At 40.8% G+C, this 27,460-nt stretch overlaps 1 protein-coding gene across 16 annotated transcripts in view; it reads left to right on the forward strand.

Annotated features, from left to right (window-relative positions):
- Nucleotides 1–27,460, forward strand: part of MAP4 (microtubule-associated protein 4) — a 119,038-nt gene that overhangs the window by 74,842 nt on the left and 16,736 nt on the right. For 12 of the 16 annotated variants that reach the window (XM_008580620.1, XM_008580626.1, XM_008580630.1 and 9 more), the window contains 3 exons: nucleotides 22,785–22,891; nucleotides 23,838–24,053; nucleotides 27,071–27,254. In XM_008580620.1, the coding sequence (XP_008578842.1) occupies nucleotides 22,785–22,891; nucleotides 23,838–24,053; nucleotides 27,071–27,254 (507 nt within the window). Of the gene's footprint in view, nucleotides 1–8,720; nucleotides 10,286–22,784; nucleotides 22,892–23,837; nucleotides 24,054–27,070; nucleotides 27,255–27,460 lie in introns of those variants that run through there. The other 4 variants (XM_008580632.1, XM_008580633.1, XM_008580622.1 and 1 more) reach the window with 3 other exon arrangements.

Here is a 27,460-nt window from a genome sequence, read left to right on the forward strand (position 1 = left end):
ATGCAGATCTTGTATATTTGTAGTAAAGCTTATTCCAAGGTGTCTAGGGAACAGGTGAATGTGTAGATGCAGAGCTTTAGGTATGCCTGGGGCTCTAAGGCAGGCGGAATGGGGAGTGTAGGAATTTGTGATAGGGCACTAGGCAGGGTGGCTCCATATGCCTATCCACCCTTGGTTCATGTAGGCTCTGATATTTCATCCATGAGTGGTACTGGACTTGGCCGTATTAAATTTTATCTTTGTTCTTCACTTCAAATCATTAATGTTAACTGCCTTTCCGCCAAATTGCCACTGATTCTCACATATCTTGTCCTAATTTGTCCTGTGGTCAAATGGTGTTACTGATGGTTTTCAATGTTTGGGCAGTAACGATATTTTTCGTGGTGTTAGTAAAAATAATAGCACCTACCATTTATTGAGTTAATATTATGTGCTTGGTTATCTGTAGATAGGTAGATAAATCACGTGCACACACGCACACACTCACACCCCAATTCTATGAAAGAGTCTCCATTTTACAGTGAGAAAATGGATGCTCTCAAGGTTAAGGTCACAAAGATAGTGAAATGGCAAAGCTAAAATTCAAACCCTAGTCTCTCTGACTTTAAGGCCCATGCTTTCCTTATTCTTGCTTCAGAAGAACCTTCCAGAAGTTTTAGATACTTAAAAAAAAAAAGACTAGGGCCGGCCCGTGGCTCACTCGGGAGAGTGTGGTGCTGAGAACACCAAGGCCCTAGGTTCGGATCGTATATATGGATGGCTGGTTAGCTCACTGGTTGAGCGTGGTGCTGACAACACCAAGCCCAAGGGTTGAGATCCCCTTACTGGTCCTCTTTTATAATTAAAAAAAAAGAAAATAAAAAGATGATGGTTGACAATTAGTAATTATATATTTTTATTTTACTATCTAAGCACTAACTTAAGCACTTTTCTAGCTTGAGAAATAAAGACATATCATGAGGACATAAATTCTGAATCAGAGGTTAATTTAGGATTAGAATCTAGGTTTTTCGACTCTGTATAGCATTCTATTCTCCAGAGTTTACATTTGATTTATTAATGTGTTCTTCTTAAAATCTAATATACAGAGTTACATATATATGATGCCTAATGACATTTTTTGAATAATAAATGAATTATTTTTTGCTGATCTTATTCTGTTTGGAAGTAGAGAAAGTGAATGCATTGCTAAAGTCTCTTCCAGCTTACTGTTTCCTGTCCTGTTGTTTTTTCATGCCATTCTCAAGTTTAGGAAAACTTTAGAAGACTGTTTCTTCACATATTATGCATTTTGTTCTAGGCAGGGAAGATTAATGAGATACTTCAGGAAGTCTGAGCTCAAGTTGTCAGAAAAGGACTTTTGTGGGACTGTTTTTTGGAGGGAAGCACAAGTTTGTAAGGATGATACATATTGAATTCTAATATCTGTTCCGTGTTAGTTGTTCTCTTGGAAACCAGGTAGACCTGTGAGTGACAGTGCACTTGGGATGTGGATACTGTGAATGGGACAGTGATGGATCCTGGTAGATAGTCCCTTCCTTTGCCATAGTGAAGCCTGGTCTTTTTTTTTAATCTGTCTTCATTTCTTTTTCTTCAGTATGCTTGAGCTCATCAACTGTTTCCCAGCAGCTGAGAATGTTAGTTTGTGGTGGGAAATTCTCTTGGTGTGAAACTTGAAGTAATTTATATACCGAGAATCCTAACAGTTTTAAGGCCCTTCTACATAAATAAAATATGCTCATCAGATAAAAAAAACCATTTGTAATCTTAGAACTTGCTACTATTTTGTAACTGGAGAAGTACCCATTTGGTAATGTCTTTTCTTAACTGTAGTGCAATTTGTCACGTTCCTTTCTTCATTGCTCTCTTCCCACTTGCCCTCTCATTCTCTGGCTTTTTTTCTTATTAGGATATTAATGAAATTTATTGGGACTTTATGTCACACAGCTGAAAATAACTACCATTTATTTAAACTTAACTATATGCACAGCATTATCCTAAACTCTTTTAGCCTTCAAACAATTCTGCTATTACCTTGTTTGAGCCAGAACATCTAAATATTCTTTGAAATTTGTCGAGCAACTATTTATTATTGGTTATCCTTCTTTAAGTAGGTTCTTCTCACATTCCTTCACCCCTCGCTTTTACCCTCTAGCTGACAAATAGCTTTGGGGGATTTGGAAAACAAATGATAAACAGCTTAGCTTGAGATTTTTGATGTTGCAGATATATTTACTTCTTTAAAATATGAAGGAGACAGTAAAGGGGACTTCTACTTTTATTTTTACCTATGACACCTCCACTGAAGTGGGTCCTTCTTATCTAATAGATTGAAATTGAAATTGTTCAGTAATAGTGGTAATTTATATAAGTTTAGACAAAAATCTAATTATTTGCTCTGCAAATAGTGGACATGCAACATAACTTGGACATTTTAGTATTTAATTCATTCATTCTTCTTTTTTTTTTTTTTTTTTTTTTTTTTGCTTTCGTGGTAATTTTATTCTAGCAGAGAACCCACAATACACAAAGAAACTGATGTATGAACATGAAAATCTTTTTGTTTTTTATTTTATCAGTATACAATATATTTGATATTCGAGAACATGGAAATCTTAAGATAGTAATAACTGTTACTGTTCATTTTTATGTATTTTTTGTTAGCATATTCATTATTACAAATCATTCAACAGATACCAAGTGACACTACTTTTGCATTCTAAAAGTAGATCAATAAAACACATTCTCTACTCTTCAAGAATTCCAAAGTGGAGAGATAAACAAATAAACAGACAATTTTACTCTAGTGAAAAAAGTTTACTCTAATGAGAGAGAATAGAAGCATGAGCTACATGCTGTGGGAATAAAGAGCAGAAGGGGGACTAAGTCCTCTTCAGAGAGCAAGAGAAAGCTTCACACAGGAGGGTCTGGAATATGAGTGAGTTTGGGTGTATGACTAAGAGTTTGCTGAGCAAATTAAGGTAAAGTATTCTAGGGATAGTTTGTGTAAAGGCATAGTGAAGTTCAGGTACCTGGAATATTTGAGGAGTAGCAAGCCTTGTGGTCAAGTCAAATTTGGGAAATAGGGAAATCTGTAAAATGTTTTGAGATGAGATTGGGCAAAAGAAGGTAAGTTCCTGAAGGTTCCTGGGAGTCCTGTGTGGCTCCATAAGCAGAGGATTTTAGATTCATGCTGAAGGTAACTGGTGGAAGGAGTTGAGTTTCTACCTGGTTTAGCTGAATGATTCTCTTCTCTTTTGGCGGGGAGGCTGTGGTAGGGTCAGTACTGTCCTTAAAAGAACAAAGGTCTGGAATTTCCAAGTTGTATTTCCTGGAGGATTTTTTATCTACAAGCATTTTAGTGATTTGGGTACACATAAACCAGATTACTAGCTTCAATTTTTTCATTATGTCTGTTTCCCAACTTTTAAAAGTTTATCAGGGAAAATCATGATCTTGAGTTAAACATGTACTAGGAAAAGTTTCTGAAACTTAGCAGAGTATGGTTTAGAAATGGTTTTCATAAATAGAGGTATGTATAAACACATGCATCATTTACTTCCTGGTAAGAAAGCATATTGTAAATTCACAACCTTCAGCTTCATCTACCAACTTGGTATAACATCGCTGTGGCTGGGGAGATTTGAGTTCCTTGTTGCAGCTGTCTCCTGTGGGTGAATGTGTGTTCCTGAGGGAGATTGTGTCATAATTCTGAACCAGACCAGAGCACTGACCTGGCCATCCTCAGGTTGTTTTTTTTTTTTTTTTAAAAAAGATGACCGGTAAGGGGATCTCAACCCTTGGCTTGGTGTTGTCAGCACCACGCTCAGCCAGTGAGCAAACCGGCCATCCCTGTATGGGATCCGAACCCACGGCCTTGGTGTTATCAGCACCGCACTCTACCGAGTGAGCCACGGGCCGGCCCCATCCTCAGGTTTTAATAATTATTCTTTACTTGGTTTTCCCCAGTGTTAGGTGTCCAGGTAGCATTCACCTCATTTGGAGAGGAACAAAACCATTATTATCATTATCATTATTATTGTTGTTGTTGTTGTTGTTCCATAGGCTCTCTTACTTGGTATGCATTGCAAAAGCAATAGTGCAATCAAACCATAAGCCAGTCTGTCCCTTCCCCTCTGGGAAAGCTCCTGGATCTTACCTTTTTCTTAGTGAAGCAGGAACTGCCTGCCTTTTCAGAAGCAGCATGAAAGGAAGCTCACAGTACTGGGGCACTATAGGAAGACATTAATGTAAGTCTAGGTTCTCTTGAGAATGGAAAAGAAAAGTAACAGAAGATTGCTAAGGAATAAGTCATTCATACCTCACTCATTCTTTGCATAATAAAACAAAACAAGGCCATGCTTAAGGTTTAAGGAAAACACTAAAATTAAATGTTTTGCTTCTTTATCTTCTTTATTTCAAACTTCCTTTTACCCCCCAAACACACATTCATCTATACACATATGCGTGCACACTGTGTATTAATTTGGGAGATTTTAACTGATCACACAAAAAAATTACAATTGCAAATTAAAACTTGAAGTACTTTTCTTCACTGATCAAAAAAGAAACATTAAAAAAGGAAAGATCATACAATTTCATGAGAGAGCAAAAAAAGAGAGGGGGAGAGAGAGAGATAGCTGGATAGCTCAGTTGGTTAGAGTGTGGTACTGATAACATCAAGGTCAAGGGTTCCATCCCTGTATCAGCCAGCAAAAGAAAAAAAAAAAAAAGAAAAGAGGATCATCACTGACTGAGATATTAATTTTTGTTCAGTGGTGTGGGAATACTGACAATTGGAAACCAGGCATCTTCTATGTGGCTTTTCTATTAAATTTTTACCATTTGATCTGAGTAAGCCATTTTGATTTTTTCCTTGGACCCCATTTTGGTCCTCTATAAGATGAGGGGATTGAGTTAGAGGAGCTCCAGCATTCTAGTCTGTACTGTAGCACATACATCATTGTCCTTGCAATACTGTTTTTATGGAATGACCTTTGTCCTAAAAGGGATTCAGGGAATGGGATATTATTTTCTTTAGACAGTTCCTCAGATTTTGATATTTAGATTTTCTTTTCCTCTTGTCTGTTATTTAGTGACTGAAATTACGATTTGTATGGTGTTTCCTGTAGGGGGTGGTATTTGGTTTGTTTTGTTTTGGGCTGCCTTCTTTATCGGAGTGCAGCAGTTCTCCAGTCCAGGGACTTAGGCTTTGTTATTTCACATCAAATTCCCTATTGGAAGTAGGAAAACCTACTACATATACAAATACATTTTCTTAGGTTTTTTTTTTTTTTTTTTTTTTTTTTGGTAACAGCATTTGTTTTGTTTTGGGCTGCCTTCTTTATCGGAGTGCAGCAGTTCTCCAGTCCAGGGACTTAGGCTTTGTTATTTCACATCAAATTCCCTATTGGAAGTAGGAAAACCTACTACATATACAAATACATTTTCTTAGGTTTTTTTTTTTTTTTTTTTTTTTTTAAGGTAACAGCAGTGGATACATTCTGTGTTTCTGTTTTAGCTATCTTGTTAAAGTTTTCTTTATATATGTTACCTCAATTTTCACACCTACATGAGGGGTAGATTCTGAGGTCATCCCCTTAATTTTTTATGTAGTTTTATTGTACTGAGACCCCTGGGTGACCACCAAGCTTATCTGTATGCCTGAGCATCTGGCTGGCTTGATGTCTTAGGTACTTGTCTGGGCCTGAACTTCTTGACTCTGACCCCCAGATTGCCTCTTCCAACTCTCCATCTCTGGAATATGTGTTCCTTTGTGGCTGGCCAGCTTCATTCTCCTGGTTCTTGCTCAAATCAGTTTTTTGGCTGATTCACACTTTGAAGTCTTCTGTTTATGGATGGAACATTGAGGCAGGATGTATGTGATTTGAAGGTAGCAGGGACTTGCAATTCTAGTTATCACCTTAGTTTTTTTTTTTATTTTCTATATTTTATTTTTTGGTACTGGTGGCCGGTGGAGAAGGTCTGGGTAGACTGGCTAGAACTAAAAATAATTTGGCTGTAAAGAAAAAGTTTTCATGCTTGTTCTTTGTCTAGGCATTTCCTTTCCCTTGAGAATATGAGGGCCAACTCAGACGACCACTTTCTTCGGACATGCTGCTACATCCCCCAACCATGCCTCTGCCAACAGATAGCACCCTTGCATGTGGCCAGGAGCATTACTAAATACCGTGGCCACTGGAGCTCCAAGTTAAAATCACACTGTGAGGTGGACATAGCAGCAGGCTTGTGATTGCTTGAATGGATGTTTCAACCTTTTAATTGAGATGTGAGAGTGTTAAAACTGTGTAACTGGAATACACCTTAAAGAGTCCCCTCATATTATAAATGAAGAAACTGAAGCTAGGGAGCAGTTCAGTGAATTGCTCAGAACCTTAACTATTAAGTGGCACAGAGAGATTTTAAAATCTGGTCTTCTGATTCTGCACCAAATTATTTTTTTCCCACAAACCAAAGATTGAAGGTGTCAGTAAATTGAGGGGGTGTATATGTGTGTGTGTTTGGGGGGAAGGCGACTAGTTTCTGAGTGGGTGAGGTTTTGAGGCTTCCCTGATTCTCAGACTTTTGCCTCTGGCGTATTTGGACTACATTGCAACAACACCTTCCCCAACTTCAGACTTTCATAATTTTCATCACATATCATACATACTTAATTATATTATTCAGTTTTATGTATAAAAAAAAGTAAGAAAGCCAGAATTCAACAGGGTTTCATTACCAAGGCCTTTCTGTACCCAAGACTTATCTTTTACTTTTTCCTGTTCCTAATTAGAATCGTGACCCTGGGCCAGCCCGGTGGCGCACTTGGTAGAGTGCAGCGCTTGGAAGCGCAGCGGTGCTCCTGCTGAGGGTTCGGATCCCATATAGAGACCGGTCCGCTCACTGGCTGAGCGCGGTGCGGGCGCGACACTGAGGGTTGCGATCCCGTTGCCGGTCGTGATACGGGCGCAACACTGAGGGTTGTGATCCCATTACCGGTCACGAAAAAAGACAAAAAGGAAAAAAAAAAAAAAAGAATCCTGACCCTCCTGGCACCCCCCTCATTTCTTTATACATTTTCACTTCCTTTTCCTTAGCGCGGGCTTTGCTATAGAGTAAGGAGACCTGCTTTCTTGCTAATGAACTTTATTGTGCTTTGACATGTATTGCTGCTAAACTACTTAAGATCTAGAGGAAGGAAAGGTGTATATGAGGCTCAGTTCAGGTGCAGGACAGAGGTTAAATGGAAGCTCACATTTTTTTAAGCATTGCAACACTGCCACTCCTGACCATGAACATAGCCCTGTGTCAGGTACTGAAGTTAATGCAAAAGGCATGTAAAGTTGGTTCCTGCAGTCTAGTTGGGCACTTGAGTAAACTATATGAGTTGTGTGAGTAGTGGAGAAGACAAGTGTTTGGGGACAGAGGCTCTGGTTAAGCAAGCTTTCCTAGACTGGACCTTGACAATTTCTTGGTAATTATATTGTAGACCAAAGATGGAGCAATCTTAACTTGTCCTTTTTTTCCTAAAAGCATTATTAAAAAGCTATAACCAAATCATTGCAGTTGATAGCAAATGGCTTTTCAAAAGCAACCTAAACCTTTTCTTCATCCTGGAAAAAAACATCCCTTGCATTCTTGATAGAACATTTTACAAATATCTATGTTAGTTCAAGATAGGCTAGACTTATAGGCTAGACAACAAAAATCAGCTTTGTTCAAAGTAGAGTATGGCTTATCCTTACAGTGTAGGTTTTGGGGAGCAATTTTGTTTTATGGATCACTCAATCCCTTTTGTACAATTTGTAAGCTCAAAGCCCAGGGCAGTAAAAAAACTGAGTTAAATGTGGGCAGTGGGCTCTGGTGAGCAATAAAAACTCTAATCTGCAGGTTGTCAGAATCCCTAAGTTCCAGAGGTCAGAGGAAGATGATTTTTCCCTACTGTGTTTACATGGCTCCTAAAAGATCAGCAGGCTGGAAAGAGCAGGGCTGGTGCAGGAGGGAGTGACCCATCTCACAAAAGGAACCAAGGGGGAACAGGGATATCAGTAAAAGCACAAGAGCTATGTCATCACACAGTGTCTTGTAATTGGAATACATGTCCCCAAAGATCTGATGACTGAAGTCTTTAAATGAACCTTTATTAAATTTTTCTACAGTGTAGAGCTACAGATGGATTCTCACTGGGTTTTGGGCACCACACTCAAGTCAGTTTTTTCAAGTGAATTTGATAAGTTGCTATGACAGCAAACCCACACTTCCTCTGAAAAATGTGATTTTGATGTTAATTTTTTTTTTAAGTGAAATTTTGAACAATTTTCTGGAATCATTGTTCTTCAAGGATTATAGCTGGGGATTGGTAAATCAGTCTTGCTTATTTTTAAAACAGTTTTTGAGTGGGTGAATGTGGAAAGGTGGGCATGGTACCAGATAAGTGAATGTGTGGGTATACATGTATCTATATGAGTGAAAGCCAGAATAATTACTCTGCTCAGTGCCTGGATTGGCACCATACCATGTTTTAAATTGCACATCTAAACAGAGTGCTAGTTAATAGGAAATTACATTTTCAGATTAATAGTGGCGTTTGGTGCACAAAGAAGCAGGTTATTTACTTTCTCTTTCTCTTTTATTCATTCTTTTTTCCTTTCACACTGATAAGGAGGAGACAGGGGAATTGGAGAAAAGGTGGGTTTTGTCATGAATCCTGGGGATTAGCTGTGATGTCACTGCAAACTCTGTGCAATCGATCGTTTGTGATGTTAGAGCTCCAGGAGCAAGAGGGGGAAGGGAGAGATGCGAGCAGTGGAAGAGATGATGTCGCTGTCAGATGAGCAGCCAGCCTCTCTCACTGCTGCATACAGCCAGCTCTGTAAGGGCAAGCCTGCACAGTGCCGAATGGATTCCCCAAAAGAAATCAATCAAGCTGGATTCGAGTGGCAGAGGACAGAGGGCAAAATGAATGAAATCGGGCTGAACGTTAGCATGGACGGGCAGCTGAAAGACGGGCTTGTGAAGAATGCCAGCTTCCTGGAGCAGAATAAGCTCTGCTTGTTTGAGGGGAAGTTAGACAAAGAGCTCAGCATTGAAGTGCAAGATAGGGAATATCAAGCAACCTCGGGTCACCTCGAGAGCAGGTATGTGATTTCAGAAACTTGCCATCCCTTGCAGGGTAATTTGGCACACCCAAAGACAGCCCAGTTCCATCTGGGTCTCAGAGAGGAGCCAGACAAAAACAAAACCACTACAGTTCAGGGGAAGGTGGCAGGGAAAAATGGGCTAGAGACCAAGAGCCAGCCAGATCTTGATTTCCCTGAGGCTGCTGACATCCCCACCCTGCACGTTAAGGAGCAGGAAACCAGTGTTTGGAACCCCAACTTTCATCCAGTGGCTCAGTGCCCTAAGGGCTCAGGGGAAGCAACTCCAGGAAAGGAGAATGGCATCGCCCCTGCCTGCCCAGTGACTGGGATTGTGAATGATAGCTCCGGGCAGCTTAAAAGTGAGTCCCCATTACCAGTGGCTGTAGCCCACCCAGCCCCCACTACTGAGCATTCATCCACTAGCATTTCACCTGTCACTATGGTGGAATTCACCCAGGAATATTTGAATGCAAATTCTCACAGCAGAGGCCGTAAGGAGTTGGAGAAATCAAGTCCTACTGAGGAGGGGGCTGTGCTTGACCAAGCCCCCCAGCAGAAAAAGGCAGTGCACCGGGCCCTGTCTGAGTGTTCTCACCTCTCAGTTCCTCCAGCTGTCAACCTTGCAGATAAGTACCCTGAACTCCCTGCCCAAGAAGAGCTTTCTTCTGGCCTGCTGCCTGCCAACAGTAGCCCGATGCTGAGTCTGACATCCAGGAAACTGGGAGCTCCTGCCATACAGCGCTCCATGACGGTGGCTGAAGAACAGACAGCTAGCTACAATGTGAGTCCTGGGGAACTGCCCATCCTATCTACTAAAGAGATACTTCCTTTTATCTGTGAGGAACCAGTAGTCAAGAAGAGAGAAGAATTGAACCACTTCAGCAATAGCAGCAGCAGCTCTGGGAAGAAGGAACTTGGCACTGCTGGGTTATGTCTCCATAGTAAGCTGGAGCAGATTCCTGAAGGAAGCAGCAAGGAGAAAGGACAGGAAAATATTAATGAAACAAGAATTGGTTCATACTCCCAAGTATGCCAGGCAGGTGCAAAACAGCCAGGACAGACGGCTTTGGCAGGGAAGAAAGAAATTGAGGTCACTGCAACCCAGAGCACGCCATCATTCCTGTGTGAAGAGACCCCACGTGATGGTATGTTTCTAAATTTTGCCTCCATTGGGGATAAGCAGACAGCAAGGAACCAACCAAAGTGACAGATTACTGGCAGGAGCATTAGGCAGCTTGTTACTGTTAGAGTCTGTAACTGCCTGGGGAAACCTAAATTCCCTTGTGTTGGAAGCTTGCTGGGAGGGAAGTGAGAAAGGAAACAAAGTGAATGTGGCCAGGTCAAGCTGAATGTTTGCTGGTATGACAGATAGTGTGGTCTGAGGATGTTGGCTGACTGGCTTGGGGGTGGGATGGGGTCAGAAGGGGGTGGGCATGATAATCAGAGCCCCTTTCTTGACCTCGTGTCACCCTGCCCACCCCATTCCCCATCCTCCCACCTCTCAGCTCCCTGTTGGTTTGAAACAAATGATTCTTGAGCTCTAAATCATCCAATCACAATGGACTGATTTCCTTGCTTGGAAAGTCTGTCACTTTGTGTGGATTCACAATGGGTTTATCAGCATTTACTCTCCTCTCATTAAATTGCACAGTCTGGGTGGAAGCTGTGTTTTCCGTTTTGCTTTTGAGAACGTTTTGCTTTTGTTCAGGCTGAAAAAGAGCCTTTTAAAGCTGGCTATTTAGTATTCTTTTCTTGTTCTTCATATTTGACCCAATCTTGCTTCTAGTTTTCTCTTTCTGTATGTTTTTTTGGGAGGATTTGTGGGGAGAAGGAGAAAGAGAAAATGGAGAGAGGAGAGACTTGCAACCTAATAAACAGCTAAGTGTTCCAGTCTTTGTGACTGCCTCTGTGTCTTTCTTCCTGGACCGTTCTTTTCTTCCCATCCCCCATCCTATCATCACCCCATGGCTCTTGGTGGTGGTGGTCTAAAAAACTTTGTTTTTGTCTGAATTTAGTTTAAGCACAAAGGGCCATTACTCACAAGCTCATTAATGGGGATTTAAAATAAGTGTTTTGTTTGTAAAAAAAAAAAAAAATAGTCTCTTTTCCTGGGACTCGTTTTCTCCAGTATTTATTCGTCTAGGTACATTTTTATGAAATTTTTTACTCTTTTTCTCTGAAACTAAGAAGTGGTATTTTCTAAGGGAGTGGTAAGTAGAATGGGACCCTTAAAGACTGACAGATTTTCTTTAAATCAAGATAGGCAGAGAAGCTTCATATTTCCTCGATTTTTTATGACTGCAAGATCACAAGAATTCAGATATCCTATGCTGTTGCTTACTTCTACTGTGGCAGAACTACAAGCTCCTCCTGGACAGGATTCTTTTATCTTTTTATTGATCTCCAGGTGCCCAGTTCAGTGCCATATACCTTCTAGGTGGTAATGACTGAAGACTTTTGTTTCAGAACAAGTTCATTATAGTTCAAGCTAACAGAAGTTTATGCCGATAGAAAATATTTTCAAATGACTGACACATCCACTGGTTAATTCACCTGATAAATGTTTGAATGCTGACTGTGCTAAACATTATGGAGATAAAAGTATATAAAGATTAGTTCATTTAACATGCCTGCCACTTGCCAGTCACTATCTAAGCACTGGAAATTGTCCTTGAACTCAAGCAATTTATGATATAGTTGGGGGTGGGGGGAGTGAGAAGGTTATGAATCATGGAATCTCTTTGGAGGAGGTGGCATTTGAGCTGGGTCTTGGAAATTTAAGATGCCCAACAATGTGGAGGGAAAGGCTTCCAGGTAAAGGAACTCATGTAAGCAAAGGTATGAAGCCTAGATAGCTCATGTTAGGAAAAGAACAATGACTACTCTTTATTGGGCACTCCCTTAAGGATTATTTGATTGCAAACAACACAAACACAATCAGAAGAGCTCAAATTTGTAAAACAGTATTTATTGACAGGATATAGAAGAATCTCAGGGAATCCAATTGTGGGAAGCGTAGCCGGGCAGCAGCTATTTTGTGTTGCCTCTCTTGGGACCTCTGGTTCTCCCTGCATACTTGTACCATTCCCTTCCCTTCTGGAAACTGTTGTGTTTCTTTTTTCTGTTATCTCTTACTTTTTGCTTCCTTTGTGATTCTGTTTTGCCTGGGACAGAACAGCATTGGGTTGCCATGGTTTGGGCTCTGTGGCCTGCTTTGTGCTACCGTATATCTCAGGTACCCAAGGTTGCTTGACTGCAGTTTTTATGTCTTAGTCCATATTAGAGAGTGAGCAAGTAAATATATCTTACTGGCTCAGCTTAGTCCAGTTAACTGTGTACCAGGTAACATAGCCTTCTTAATCAGCCTTAGCCATTTAGACGTGGCCACCTCATTCACCTGGAGAGAAGAGAGAGTGGGTTGTGGAAACATTCCAAATCCATTTATACATATGTGGCAAGAAATAATGGGAGAAAAGTCTGGAAGGTTGTCTAGAACCCAGTCTTGCCAAGCTTCACATGCCCTACTGAGAAGTTTAAGCCTTACTACAATGTTCAAAAAACTGTGATGACTGCCTATAACAGCAAATAAAGTAGCCCAAGGTCTGCTTTGGGAAGACTCACCTGTTCTCAGTAGGTAAGATGAACTGGAAGACAGAGGATTGATGGCATAAAACTGTTAGGATAGTTTGATTCAGGTAGTAGCAGGTGAAACACTGAGGACATGATAGGGGAAATATAAGACTTTGACTTCTCTCTCCCTCTCTCTCACACCTTCCACATCCAGTTTTCAGTTCAAAAACAAGATGTGGAAGGTGTGAGAGAGAGAGGGAGAGAGAGAGGTCAAAGGTCATGCTTTGGGTTTGAGACTGGTTTTCCAAGAAGGTAATAGTACAAATAATGGACAGTTCCAACAGAAGAGAGCAGTTTTGCAAAGGAGTTAATGAGTCCTGTTTCAGACATTGTCTTGTGAAACGTGGGCACATTTGTGTGGTAGACTCTAGCAATTGCCTGGTATATATCCCTGAGGCAAAGGAGGAGGGTCTTGGTGAGTGGTACCATCCAGAAAGGAGACAGCAGTTTCTCATTATGCACAAGTACATTTATTTGTACAAGTTGAGACACTGCATATCTATGTTACAGTGAGACTTCATGAAGTGTTCATGTTGTTTACTAAAAAATCCTGTGCTTATTGAAAAATCATCACAGTGGTCTGGGGCCAGTGGCAACAAGACACATGTTTGATGATGTCTTCTTTCAGCTTGCTGTAGAACAAAGATATTCCCAAACTTGTGCCACTGTAGATTTGTTTTCTTTCCTTCGCATTTTTAAAACTTAAAAAAAATTCTATTTTTGACTAAAATACATATGATTGAAAGATCCAAAAGTACAAAAAGCTCTACATTAGAAAACCTCCTACCAAGACAAGATGGTGTCAACTCACTTTTTCCTGTTCCTCCCCTATAAATACAACTAAATAGTCTGAAAATAATTTAACAGAATTCCATAAAGGTATCTGAAAGGTGGAAAGAAAAGAAATAAAGAAGACCCTGCTCTCTCTTGCCAAAGGACCAGGAAAGGGGAAGCCCAGCAAAGACCCTAGTGGTAAGCCCTATTTTTCTGCCCAAACCCAGCAGTGGGCTCAATCTGCCTGCCTGTACAGTGTCAGTGGAGCCCATGAGGGCCTACCCATTGTCCATTCCACAGCCAGCAGGAGCCGTAGGCCTGATCCACCCACACTAACAGCAACTGCATGGATGCGCATCCCCTGCCCCCTACCAGGTGACAGCACCAACGGCACCTATAGGCCTAGTGTCTTACAACCCCCTACCTGGTGGCAGGAGACCTATGTAGGTTTCCTCCAACTCCTTTCCCTTTGTAGCACACAGTAGCCTAGATAGGTGCTTCCTCTTCCTGGCAGCCCAGGCAGAGATCAAACAGGAAGTCTGCCTGCCTCAAGCAGCCAGAGAACAGGCCAGGAGAAGCTCTCTCCATTCCATGGATTCAGAATCACTCAGCCCCTACCTAGTGACACTGGGTGGCCCAGAGAAATGCCTCAACCCTTTCAGGCAATACCAGCAGGAATAGAGTGAGAGCCTCAGCAGAGCTAGAATACAGCAGGCCAGAATTGCATTATAAGGACTCTGAAAACCAAATTGTCATTAGAACTACAGCCAGAACCTACATACTAAATATAAACAGGGTGATTGCCTTCTAAAGTATAAAATTTGAATTTTAAAGCAGTCATAAGGCTGGCCAGATAACTCAGTTGGTTAGAGTGCAGCCTTATAACACCAAGGTCATAGGTTCAGATACCTGTACCAGCCAGCTGCCAAAGAAAATTAAAGAGCAGCCATTATAAAAGCTTTAGCAAACAATTATGAATTCTCTTGAAACAAATAAAAAACGGGAAAATCTCAGCAAAGAAATAGAAGTTATAAATTCCAGTCAAGATGGTAGAATAGACAGTCCCTAGCATCTCTCTCTCCCACAATCAACCAATTTACAACTATTAAAAAGCAACAGCCAGGGCCAGCATGTGGCTCACTCAGGAGAGTGTGGTGCTGATAACACCAAGGCCCTGGGTTCAGATCCCATATAGGGATGGACAGTTAGCTCACTGGGTGAGCATGGTGCTGACAACACCAAGTCAAGGGTTAAGATCCCCTTATTGGTCATCTTTAAGAAAAATAATAATAATAAAATAAAATAAAAAGCAACAGCCAAGCAGGGGCCACTAGAGCTCAGGGGAAGAAGCAGAGAGACCTACAGAGTGCATGAAGGCAAGAGAAGCCACAATGAGAGAAAGAAAGGACCACTCCAACAGATTCGAGGCCCAGCCACTTCACGGCTGGAGCTGGTGAGCACACGGAGCAAGAGCTGGCAAAAGCTGCAGCTGTGCCTTTCGGATGAAGTTGCTTGGAGGTAGCAGAAGAGAAGAGGGCCTTGGTGGCCGTCAGGCCAGCAAGACCACTAACAGGGTTCCTGTGGACCCACACAAGAGCAAGGAGCCACAACAACTGACAAAAAGAGACACTCAGAAGCTGGTGAGTCATTGCAAGGGGCTGTCGCATGGCCCATCCCATGGGAAGTGTTTGGCGCACAGGCGGTGGGGGAGATGAGCCATCAGGGGAACATTGAGACACAGCAAGCAAGGACAGCTGATCTGCCCTCCAACCAGCGTAGGACCACTCTGTGGAGACTGGTCAGGAATATACAACTGCATGGAGAGCAGTTTGCTGAAAAGACTCAGGTCCAGACCAGAGTTTCTACACAACCCAGGTGTACCAGATCTCATGAGATCTGGAAGTACCTATAATGTTAGCCATTAAAACCTGAGCTGCACAAAAAGCTTTCCCCATGGAATCAGCAGCAAAGCAGCAATTTAACTCAACCACAGGGTTTAAGTGCTGGTCCCCACAGGAAGTTCCCCATTTTAGAAGGAAGCAAAGGACAACAAATTAGTTCCAGTGCTGACTTTAAGTAGTGGAAAAAGCAAATAGTCCAATACAAAACTGAAAGAAAAAACAAAATACCCATAGACCAGAGACAAAGTTTGATATTAAGTAGTAAAGTTCTCACTTCACCAAAAAGTACCTATAAAACCTAGAAGGACTGGAACCCCCCTGGGCCCCCAAGCCAGGGATGTGGGAGGGCCAGGGGCCTCAGCCATGCCCCCTGACACCCACAACCAGCCCAGTGATGACCACTGAGCTGCCACAGGAAGCTCTCCAGGCTCCCAAGCCAGGGTGGTGGTGGGGGGGCACACCCCCTCTGACACCTGCAGCCAGCCCAATGATGACCACTAAGCCACTGCAGGAAACACCCCAGGCTCCTGAGCCAAGGCAGTGGGATGCCAAGGGCTTCAGCCACACACACCCTCAACATCTGCAACCAGCCCAGCAACAACCACGAAACCACCACTGGAAGCCCCCTTGTCTCCCAAACCAGGGCAGTGGGTGGCCGAGGGCTCCGGCCACACCCCCTGACACCTGCATTCAGCCCAGCAATGACCAAGCCACCACCAGAAGCCCCCTGGTCTACCCTGTAGGAATGAGGGGGATGTCATGGGCCTCAATCATGCCCCCACTTCCTCCATCTTCCACCCTATTTCCTTCCCCCTTCCCCTCTCCCTCTTCTACCCCCCGCTCTTTTGCAACAAGTCTAAAAATAGAGGGAGCCAGGGACCAACCCCTCCTCCCACAACCAGGCAGGCCACTGCTGCCACAGGGCCCACCCGGGGTCCTGAAGTATGGAGCCAGGGACTGGTCCCTCCTCCCACACCCAGGCAAGGAGCACACTATAAACACCACTTCCATGTGGGTGGCCCACGACAGCCACCACAATAGCCACAGCTGCCACAAAAGCAGCTAGATGCTGCAACCACCATGCAGATGGCCCGCCAGCCACTCGAGTGCATTGACACAAGGAGAGTCACCAGGAGAGATCAAAGAAAAGAGGAGGATGTCTCTCTCCACAAAGCCCATTCCAGAGTGATAGAAGAAGCATCTACTCTACAATAGTAGTGGGGGACCTGAACACACCTGTCTCAGCACTGACAGATCATCTAGGCAACAAACAGCAGAATAACCGTTACTCTTTCAGAAGTAAAGAAGAAATCTAGGGTTGTCAGAGGTGTGTGGGGGAGAGTGAAGGGTGGAGAGAGATTGGATAAGAGGCATAAAGAATAAGTACGATTTGTAATATAATGCTAATATTGATTTGATCAACATATGTCAATGTTGAAACTCCAAAATATGTGTAATCAATTATGATTCAATAAAAAAAATAGAAGTTATTTTTTTAAAAGTTATTTGTAAATATGAAAAATATAATAATCAAAATTAACAACTTGTGAGATAGGCTTAATAGACTGGTGATGAAAGAAGACAGAATCAGTGAACTTGATAACAGAATTTACTGAATCTGAACAGAAACAGAAAATAGACTGAAAACAAACAACAACAACACCAAAAAAACCTCCAGATCCTCAGAGACCTGTGGGACAATAAAAATTTCAACATTTGTATCAGAATCACAGCAATGGAGAAAGAATGTGAGGCTGAACAACTATTCAAAGAAATAATGACTGAAAACTTCCCAAATTTGACAAAAGACATAAACCTGTAGATTCAAGAAACTGAAAAAATCCCAAGTAGGATAAATGCAAAGAAATCTATTCCACAACATCTCATAATTAACCTTTTGTAAACTAAAGACAAAGGCAAAAACCTTAAAATCGAGAGAGCAATGATGCGTTATCATCTATAGGGGAACAGCAATTTAAACAACAGCATGTTTCTTATCAGAAACTATGGAGGGCAGAAGGAAGTGGCACACCATTTTTCAAGCGCTAAAGGAAAAGAACTGTCAACTGCAAATTTTATGTCTGGTAAAAGTATCCTTTAGGAATGAGGGGAAAAAGTAGACATTCTTAGATTAAGGAAAGCTAAGAATTTGTTGCTAGTAGATATACCCTTAGTGAATGGCTAAAGGAACCTCTCCAAAAATAACAGAAGGAAGCTTGAAATTTCAGAAATGAGAGAACAACAATGGAGTGGGTAAAAATAGGGGTAAATATAATAAACCATCCTTCTCATGAGTTTCAGTAGTTCAGTCAAAGTCATCAAACACTGGAACCAGTAGGCTATATGTATATTGTAATAACTAGAGCAACCACTAAGAAAACTAGAGAAACAATATACTCAAAAACATTATTTAAAAAGTAAAAATGGAATTTTTTTTTTTTAAAGATGACCAGTAAGGGGATCTTAACCCTTGACTTGACTTGGTGTTGTCAGCACCAAGCTCTCCCAAGTGAGCCAACTGGTCATTCCTATATACTGATCTGAACCTGTGGCCTTGGCGTTATCAGCACCACACTCTCCCAAGTGAGCCATGGGCTGGCCCTATAAATAGACTTCTAAAAAATTTCAAGTTACCCCTGGAAGGCAAGAAAAGAGAAGCAGAGGAATGCGAAACAGAACAAATAATAAAATGTCAGACTTAAGCTCTAATATATCAGCAATTACCTTAAATACAAATGATCAAAAACAGATTAAAATAGATTTTTTTAAATGACCCAAGTATATGCTATCTACAAGAAGTGCATGTCAAACATAAGGGCATAAGTAGGCTGAAGGTAAAAAGATATATTACATTAACATAAATGTTCTGAAAAGCAAGAGGGGCTTTATTAATATCAAACAAAGTAGATGTCAGATAAAAGAATAAAGGATCAATCTACTAAGAAGACATAGCAATTCTAAATATATACTCACCAAAAAACAGTACATGAAACAAAAACAGCTAAAAGGAGAAATAGGCAAAGCCACAATTATAGTTGGGGACTAATACATTTCACTGTAAGCAACTGATTAGAACTACAGAGAGAATATTAGTAAAGATACAACAGAATTTAACAGTACCATCAAACAACAGGATCTAACTGACATTTATAGAATTTTTGTTCAACAACAGCAGAGTACCATTCTTTTTAAGCACCCATGGAACATTTACCAGGATGGATCCTGGGTCATAAAACAAACTTCAATAAATTTAAGACTGATATTACATGGAATGTATCCTCTGGCCATAATGGAATCACATTAGAAACCAATAACAGAAAGACTACAAGAAAATCTTCAAACACTTGGAAATTAAACAGTAAATTTCTAAATAATCCCTGGGTCAAAGAGCAAGTCCTAAAGGAAATTTAAAAATACAGTGAACTGAATTAAAATACAGAGCTGGCTGGTTAGCTCAGTTAGTTAGAGCGTGGTGCACCAATATCAAGGGTTTGGATCCCTGCACTGGTCAGCCGCACAAAAAAAGAAAGAAAGAAAATGAAAATATAACATATCAAAATTGATGGAATGCAGCTACTATAGTGCTGAGAGGGGAAATCATGCTTAGAAAAATGGAAAGGTTTTAGGGCCGGCCCGGTGGCGCACTGGTGAGTGCGCCGCTTGTGAGCGCGGTGGCGCTCCCGCTGAGGGTTCGGATCCCATGTGGAGACCGGTTCCCGCTCACTGGCTGAGCGTGGTGCAGGCGTGACGCTGAGGGTTGCGATCCTGTTGCCGGTCCCCAGTGCAGGCGCGACACCGAGGGTTGCGATCCCGTTACCAGTCAGTAAAAAAGACAAAAAGGAAAAAAAAAAAGAAAAATGGAAAGGTTTTAAATCAGTAACCTAAGTTGCTACATCAAAGGACTAGAAAAAGAAAAGCAAAATAAATCCAAAGCGAGCAGTGAAATTGTAAACAAGAAAATAGCAAAGAAAATTAATCAAACCTTGATTAGAGCATGGTAACACCAAGGTCCAGGGTTCGATCCCTGTAGCAGCCAGCCACCAGAAAAAGAAAAAAAGAAAAAAAAATTATTTAAAGGAAAAGAAAATTAATTAAACCAGAAGTTGGTTCTTTAGAAAAAATTTTTAAATTGACAAATCTTTAACAAAGATTAAAAAGAAGAGAACACACAAATCACCAATAACATGAATGAAATGGGGTATCACTACAGTGATTAAAAGAATAATAAAGAAATACTAGGAGCAACTTTATAGTCACAAATTCAACAACTTAGAAGAAATGGACTGATTTCTTGAAAACCACAGATTACCAAAACTCAGTCAAGATGAAATAGATAACCAGGATAAACATTAAGGGAATTACATTTATACTTTAAAATCTCCTGTAAAAGAAATCCTCAGCCCAGATGGTTTCATTGGAATATTTTGTCATATATTCAAAAAATAATGATTTTACACTTAGGGAACAGAACACTAACTCATTTTATGAGGTCAATATTATTCTTATACCAAAGCCAGATGACAGTAACAAAAAAAAAAAGGAAACTTCAGACCAATATCTTTAATGAACTTAGATATAAGAATTTCTAACAAAATGTTAGGAAATCACTTCCATCAATATATGAAAAGAATTATACACAATGACCAAGTGGGGTTTATTCCAGATATGCAATGCTGGTTCAATAATCAAAAAGATAAAAATATATAAAAGTAATCCAGCATATCAGCAGTCTAAAGAAAAATCATAAACAGAGAAAAAGCATTCAACAACATCTAACCCCTATTCATGATAAAACTGTCACCAAACTAAGAAAAGAGAGGGAACTTACTCAACTTGATAACATCTACAGAAAACCTACAAATAAACCCAGAGGAATGGAAATCATCAAGTTGAAGGTATACTTGTTCCCCAATGTTCATTGCAGCACTCTTTACAATAGCCAAGAGTTGGAACCAGCCCAAATGTCCATCATGGGATGAGTGGATACGGAAAATGTGGTACATCTACACAGTGGAATACTACTCAGCTATGAAAATGAATGAAATACTGCCATTTGCAACAACATGGATGGACCTTGAGAGAATTATATTAAGTGAAATGAGTCAGGCATAGAAAGAGAAATACCACATGTTCTCACTTATTGGTGGGAGCTAAAAATTAATAAGTAAATTCTCACACACACACACACACACACACACACACACACACAAATCTGGGGTGGGGGGGAAGAAGATATAACAACTTCCGACAAGCAAACAGAAAGGACATTGTTGGGTGTGGGAGGGAGGAAAGGGAGGAGGGAGGGAGGTTTTGGTAAGGGGCAACAATAATCAACCACAATGTATATCGACAAAATAAAATTTAAAAAAAAGAAGAAAACCTACAGCTAACATCATACTTAATGATGAAAGACTGAATGCTTTACCCCTAAGACTGGGAACAAGGAAAGGATGCCTGCTCTCACCAGTCTTATTTGACTTAGTAGAGGAAGTTATTATAGAGATGGAGAAAATATTGGTAGTTGTCAAAGATTTAGGGATTGGAGAGAGGTGGGGTGCCTGTGGCTGTAAAAGGGTAACATGAACTGGTTTTGATAGTGCACTGTATATATGCAGAATGTCAACATTGGAGGAGGATGGGTGAAGGGTACACAGGACCTCCCTATACATTTGCTCACAGCTTCCTGTGAATCTATAATCATTTAGCTTTCCCTACCTCCCCAGTTTTGTGTCCCATTCTCCCCCACCAAAAAAGATTCGGTTACTGTTGTTTTGTTTCATCATGATCCTTCCAAGATCCTTTAAAAATGCATATACAAGTATATTTGTAATAGTATATTTTCCCCCATCCCTTCCCTAGACAAATGAGTTTATGTTAAACATACTGTTATGTGCCTTGCTTTTTTTCCAACTTAATGTTGATCATTACATATCAGTCATAAAAGATTTTCTTCATCCTTTATTTTATTTTTTCAGATTTAGAGATTACATTGATATTTCTGCCATGATACTTTAACCAGTTTTCTGTTAAGGAGTTTTGGGTTGTTTCAGTCCTTTGCTTTTCGAAATAGTGTTCTGGTGAAAACCTTGCATATTTGCCGTTTTGCAGATGTATAAATACACCTCTAAGATAAATTTCTAGAAACTGGACTTGTGAATTAGAATTTATGTGCACATGTAATTTTCAGAGACACTGCCAGACTGCCCTGCCTATGGATTATACCAGTTCACATACCTACCAATAATGTATTTCCCCACGTTATTCCCAACAGTTATTTACAGGTTTTAGGACTTTTGACAATATGTTAGGTTAAAAATGTCATTTCAGTGTGGTTTTAATTTTCATTTCTCTCATACTTTAGATTGGACATCTTTTTGTATTTTCAAAAGACATTTGTATTTCTTTTTCTATAAACTATTCATATTTTTTGGTTATTTTTCTGGTGGGTTGTTGGCCTTTGTAGGAATTGTTGATTTGTAGAAGTAATTTATATAATAAGCTCTTTATCTTTGATATGAGTTTCAATTTTTTTTTTTTTTTTTTTTTGGTCATTTGCCTTTTGACTTTTATTGTAGTGTTTTCTTGCCACATTGAAGTTTCTTCTTTTTCTTTAATCTAACTTACCTTTTGTTGCTTCTAGATTTTGCGTTAGTTAGGTAGGTCTTCCCCACACCAAGGTTATAAATTTCTTGGTATTTTAATGCTTTCAAACGTAGCCCTATTAAAATCTGGAGTAACCTCTCCACAGAGAGGAGGCTATGCTGCCTTAGGTGGTAGACTTTATTTCTGATCCTGGGTCTGGTTCCATGGGTGTCCTTGGCCTTGTTGAAAATCTGGGTCACTGCTAGAACTAGATCAAGTTAATCTCACATCCTTCATAAAGTGGTTCTTTACAGAGAAAGGAAATAAGGGGAGGATATTGGATGATCTTCTGGCTCTTACCCCATCGCAGCAACCAAGAGATAGACTCTGTTAGAAGAGGTTTTTGTCCCCTGTGTGCTCCAGGAGCCTAGTGGTTGGGTGACAGAACCTTGTTGATGGTCTCCAGGGAAGGGAAACCAAACTGGAAGGGCCATTTCCTTTCACTGATCATTTGTGCAAATCCCATTTAGATTGCTTCTCCACAGGGACAAGGTCCTTGAATCCCAGGAATCTAAAACTGTCCTCTGTCACAATGAAAACTTAGGAGTCTTGTCCATGTTTTAACAGCATAGCCCTGTGGATTTTTTTCAGAATGAAGTGCTAGTGAGTGGTCTGTCTCTGCTAAGCCTTGCATTTTCAAATGGGTGTGAAAACATTTGCTTAGCTTAATTCCCACCACCTCCCCACCCCCTCTCAGGAATAGCCAGGCCAGAAGAAGGACGGCCTGCTGTGAGTGTGACCAGAAATGACATCACCACACCACCAAACAAGGAGCTCCCACCAAGCCCAGAGAAGAAAACAAAGGTAGGTGCCAAATTGGTGGTTATCTTCTACTGCTATAATTTTTAAAAACAGTATCTTCTGCTATTATTGCTTGAATCATGAATGAAATTTCTTTTTTTCTGAGCTATTATGAGTCCTTCGTCAAGTTTGGACATGCTTAGAAAATATCTTTTATTCCCATTTTACTGTAGTGGCCTAACCAAAACTTTAAAATTTCTGCATTTGACTCTGCTACCTTATTTATCTGTAAAAATGTTCTATAGAGATTGTTTCTGCTTCCCTTAACAACAACAACATAAAGGAGAGTTGCAGAAGTATTCTGAAGTATGGGCCGGCCCGTGGCTCACTCGGGAGAGTGTGGTGCTGATAGTGCCGACGCCACGGGTTCAGATCCTATTTAGGGATGGCCGGTGTGCTCGCTGGCTGAGTGTGGTGCAGACACCAAGGGTTACTTATGATCCCCTTAACGGTCAAAAAAAAAGTATTCTGAAGTAGATTCATTGTTAAAGTGGATAGTTCTAGACACTTACTGCTACTTCTTACAAAGGTCAAATGTCACACTTTATGATGTGGCTAATGCTGCTCCATCAACGTACAGGTAATAATGGCATAATCATCTGCTGATGATTTTCTTTATAGAATTATTGCAGCCACCAAGTTAGTTAATTGCTTAAAGCTACTACTGGATTTAAATCTTCAGGTGCCCAACTGCTGGAATTTGTGGCACTGTCATCAAGAAACAATTCTCAGTTTTCTTTAACTGTATCCTGGTGTCATTACACTGTTTAGTAAGCTCAGAAGAAAGGAATGCTAATTTTCAGTTGCATCTGTCCTCATTGCCTATAATTTTACTTTGAATTGTGCAATTTATACTTTTTTTAATTTGTTTTTATTCTTGTCTGTGTGTTTGATGTTGACTTTTAAAAAATAAAAATAAAAAATAAAAAATCCAACAATCAACCTAAAGCCTTTGGCCACCACTCAACCTGCAAAGACTTCAACATCGAAAGCCAAAATACAGCCCACTTCTCTCCCTAAGCAGCCAGCTCTCACCACCTCTGGTGGGTCGAATAAAAAACCCATGAGCCTTGCTTCAGGCTTAGTACCAGCTGCCCCACCCAAACGCCCTGCTGCCGCCACTGCCAGGCCTTCCATCTTACCTTCAAGAGACACGAAGCCAAAGGTAAGTTGTTGCCTGAGTATTGTAGGGAAAAGTTTGCTCCTCAGAGTGTCAGATAGACAGCTCTTGCTGCTACCAGACAACGGAAAAAGGCATGGGAAAATGGAGAAGGGTGATATGAAAATCAGCTTGGGAACCCACTGATGCAGCCTAACATTTTGAAGACCTTTTAAACTTTTTACTTTTCCTAGCCCTGGTTGGAGGCAGTATTCTTTCTACTTTCGTTCCTCCTGCTTTCTCTGAACTACTCCTTATTCTTTACCTATTTAAGCACTTGTTATCCAGTTTCCCCTACTCCATATATTAATCAGATATTCTTTTTTGGTGTAATTCCCACATCAAATTCAATTCTTGGTCTTTCTCTTGAATCATCCTGCGGAAGTGAATTTTGCCCATCACTTTTGTGATATAACAGGCTCTTCCAGCTTATCTCAGCATGTTCTAGCATCATATAAGAACTCCCTTTACTTTTGGCATTAAGCTACCTCTCACTGGGCTACATCTGAAGTTTTCCAGTCTCCAGTCACCCACACTTTCTTTAATGCCCAGAAAGTGGTCTCATTTGGAGCAGCATTTGCTCTGCAGAACTGTTCCAAGAGTAGAGGGTGGGTGGAGGCTGTGGCTGTTTTCCTTGACAGCTTGTTTTATTCAAAAGGGCCTGGAGGTAAGCCTGTTGATGCTTTGTAAATTGAACATGGGAAATAGATTCCCATGTTAAAATGTCAATGTCTTAATTTACTCTTGTAAAGAAAACCAGTGGAACCTAGGAAATGTAGTCTAGGTAGAAACCCTGGCCAAGAAACTAAGAAATCTTATCATAGATTAGGAAAGATAAAATCTCGTCAAACTTTCTCTCTGATCCTCACTTACCCAGTTGGCTGCTTTTCTTGATCTTTAGAAAACAATGTATTTGAATAAGAGAGCAGAGAGAAGGTGACTGGAGCCATGGCTGCAGGTCAGCTCGGGCAGATAGAGGAGGGTGTTGGGAGGAGGGAGAGGTATCTAGTGAAATTACACTCCGTAATAGTAATAAAAATGAAGTGTGCTGTACTTGTTTCTTATATACATTAACTCCTTTAATTCTGTCTCCTAACCACCTGTGATGTACATGTTAGTGTCTTCATTTTGAAGATAAGAAGCTTAAGCTCAGTTAAATAACCTTCCCAAAGTTCAGTGCTAGTAAGTAGCGGAGCCAGAATTGGGGCCTGGGTCTAACTCCATTGCTGATGCTCAGGGCTTCTATCAATGCTGTACTTTAAGGCTTTTTGCCATGCAGCTTTTAGGCAGCATTTCAACATATAGCTGACCTAAAAGAGGTGATCTGCATTATAATTATTACTGTTGTTGGTCCTTTAGATAAGAAACAGATGGAAACATTTTGAGAGATTGTTAAAAACTAAACTCTATTGAAATTATTTTTGTTCTCATTTTGGTAGAAAGATTTGTAGAAGATAAAGAGGGAGAATAACCTATTCAGGAAATAATAAGTAGATCTGTGATTCTGGCAGAGGAGAAAATATCAATTGAGAAAGAGCAGAATAACTCCAGTTATAAGGGCAGGCTGGCTCTGTAGCTTGCTGAGGCCAAGAGCCTGACATCTGAAGGACATCATATCCTTCGGTAATTTCTATCCCAATAATTTTTTTTTACAACTTATTTTATCATTATTACTATTACTAGCAAATAATAAGACTACATTAGATTATTCTGAATCCTATTGATAGCATTGAAAATTTGAAAGAGAAACAGAGAGCATCTGGTTTATTCCTCAAATTTTAGAGCAGTCATTCATTCACAACTTCTCGGGTGAAAAAAAGAGAAAAAAAAAATTTAGAGCAATCAGACAGGGAACCTCTCTTAACAAAATCCTACAGCATGTTCCCGACAGAGCTGGTAGCAGAATGAATTACCTTGACTCCAAACTTAGGGTTCTTCCTTACTCCAGCCGTACTTAGGGCCTCTGTTTGTAGAAATAGTCTATTACTCTGCATCTGCAGAGTTAGACTTTATTTGATTAGATGCCAGCCCTTGATTTCTAAGTACTTCCTTGGCTGATTTTCCCATTTGCTTTCAGTTCATCACCGTGATACCAATGCCTCTGTTGGTCAGGCCTGCCCTTTCTCTTTGTCTCTGTGCTGTCAAACCTGTCATCCTCTAGTCCCTAACATCTCATGTTATTGAAGCTGGACTTTAGTGATGCTCTGTTCTAATCTCCTTTATCCCAACGAGGGAAAAAAAGCTCAGAGAGGGTTAGTGTTTTGCCCAAGAACACACTGCTAGGGACCGGACTAGGGCTGGAGGTCAGGCTTCTGACCCAGATTTGGCCAGTAGCCTTTCCATCTGCAGCTTTATCCTGTTCTGCATTCTCTGGGTGTGTGTTAGCTCGAGGAATGGCTGAAATTTTTTTTTTTTTTTTTTTTAAAGATGACCGGTAGGGGGATCTTAACCCTTGACTTGGTGTTGTCAGCACCATGCTCACACAGTGAGCTAACCAGCCATCCCTATATGGGATCAGAACCCATGGCCTTGGTGTTATCAGCACCACACTCTCCCAAGTGAGCCACAGGCCGGCCCCGAGGAATGGCTGAATTGGACTGAGCATGATTTTTACTTTTTGTGTTTTTTATGTGTTTATTCAATCTTTCTTTGGTCAAATATTTAATACATTAGGTTTCATTACACACCCCTGAATATGAGTAGGGAATGCAGTAAATCCTGAGGTGAATGTAGATTGTGATGTGATGCACTTTTCAGGGCTGCTCATTCTCTGATTCAGGTTGCATTGAAGTAGATTGACTCCCTGTTTCCTGACCACACATCAGACAGCACCCTACATGGCCAGTTTCTCACTTTGCCTGGAGGACTTTGATCTTAGAGCCATATAAATTTTCCTGTCAGTAACTGCTATACCCACAGTATCCCCTGTTCTCTGGTGTCTGATTTTATAGAACAGTCCTTTGACATGACCTCCTGGGGCTATTGCTGACCTGCAGTTCTCACTCTCTCTTTCCTATTTCCAGCCTGTTGCTGAGGCAAAGGTTCCTGAGAAGCGGACCTCACCATCCAAGCCAGCCTCAGCCCTAGCCCTCAGACCTGGATCCAAGAGCACCCAGACTGTTCCAAAAGCCACAACAGCTGCCACTCTTACTGCAGCTGGGCCAAGCAGTAGGAGCCCCCCTACGCCCCTGCCCAAAAAGCCCACTGGTGAGTATTGCCTATCCTTCCTCCCATGGAAAGCAGTAGATAGGAGAATTTGGCCTTGGCTTTGCCCTAGCCATAGCTCTAACCAGCTTCTCAGACAGCTATGCAGACCTGCTTAGGTACCAGTCCTTAGAGGGGGTGCATTGAACAATGGCAGCCTGATGGGTCCAGTACTTAACAAGACTTGATCTCCATGTGAGCTTAGCAGT

Source organism: Galeopterus variegatus, unplaced genomic scaffold (genome assembly GCF_000696425.1).
Source record: "Galeopterus variegatus unplaced genomic scaffold, G_variegatus-3.0.2 Scaffold2134, whole genome shotgun sequence".
NCBI classification, from domain to species: Eukaryota; Metazoa; Chordata; class Mammalia; order Dermoptera; family Cynocephalidae; genus Galeopterus; species Galeopterus variegatus.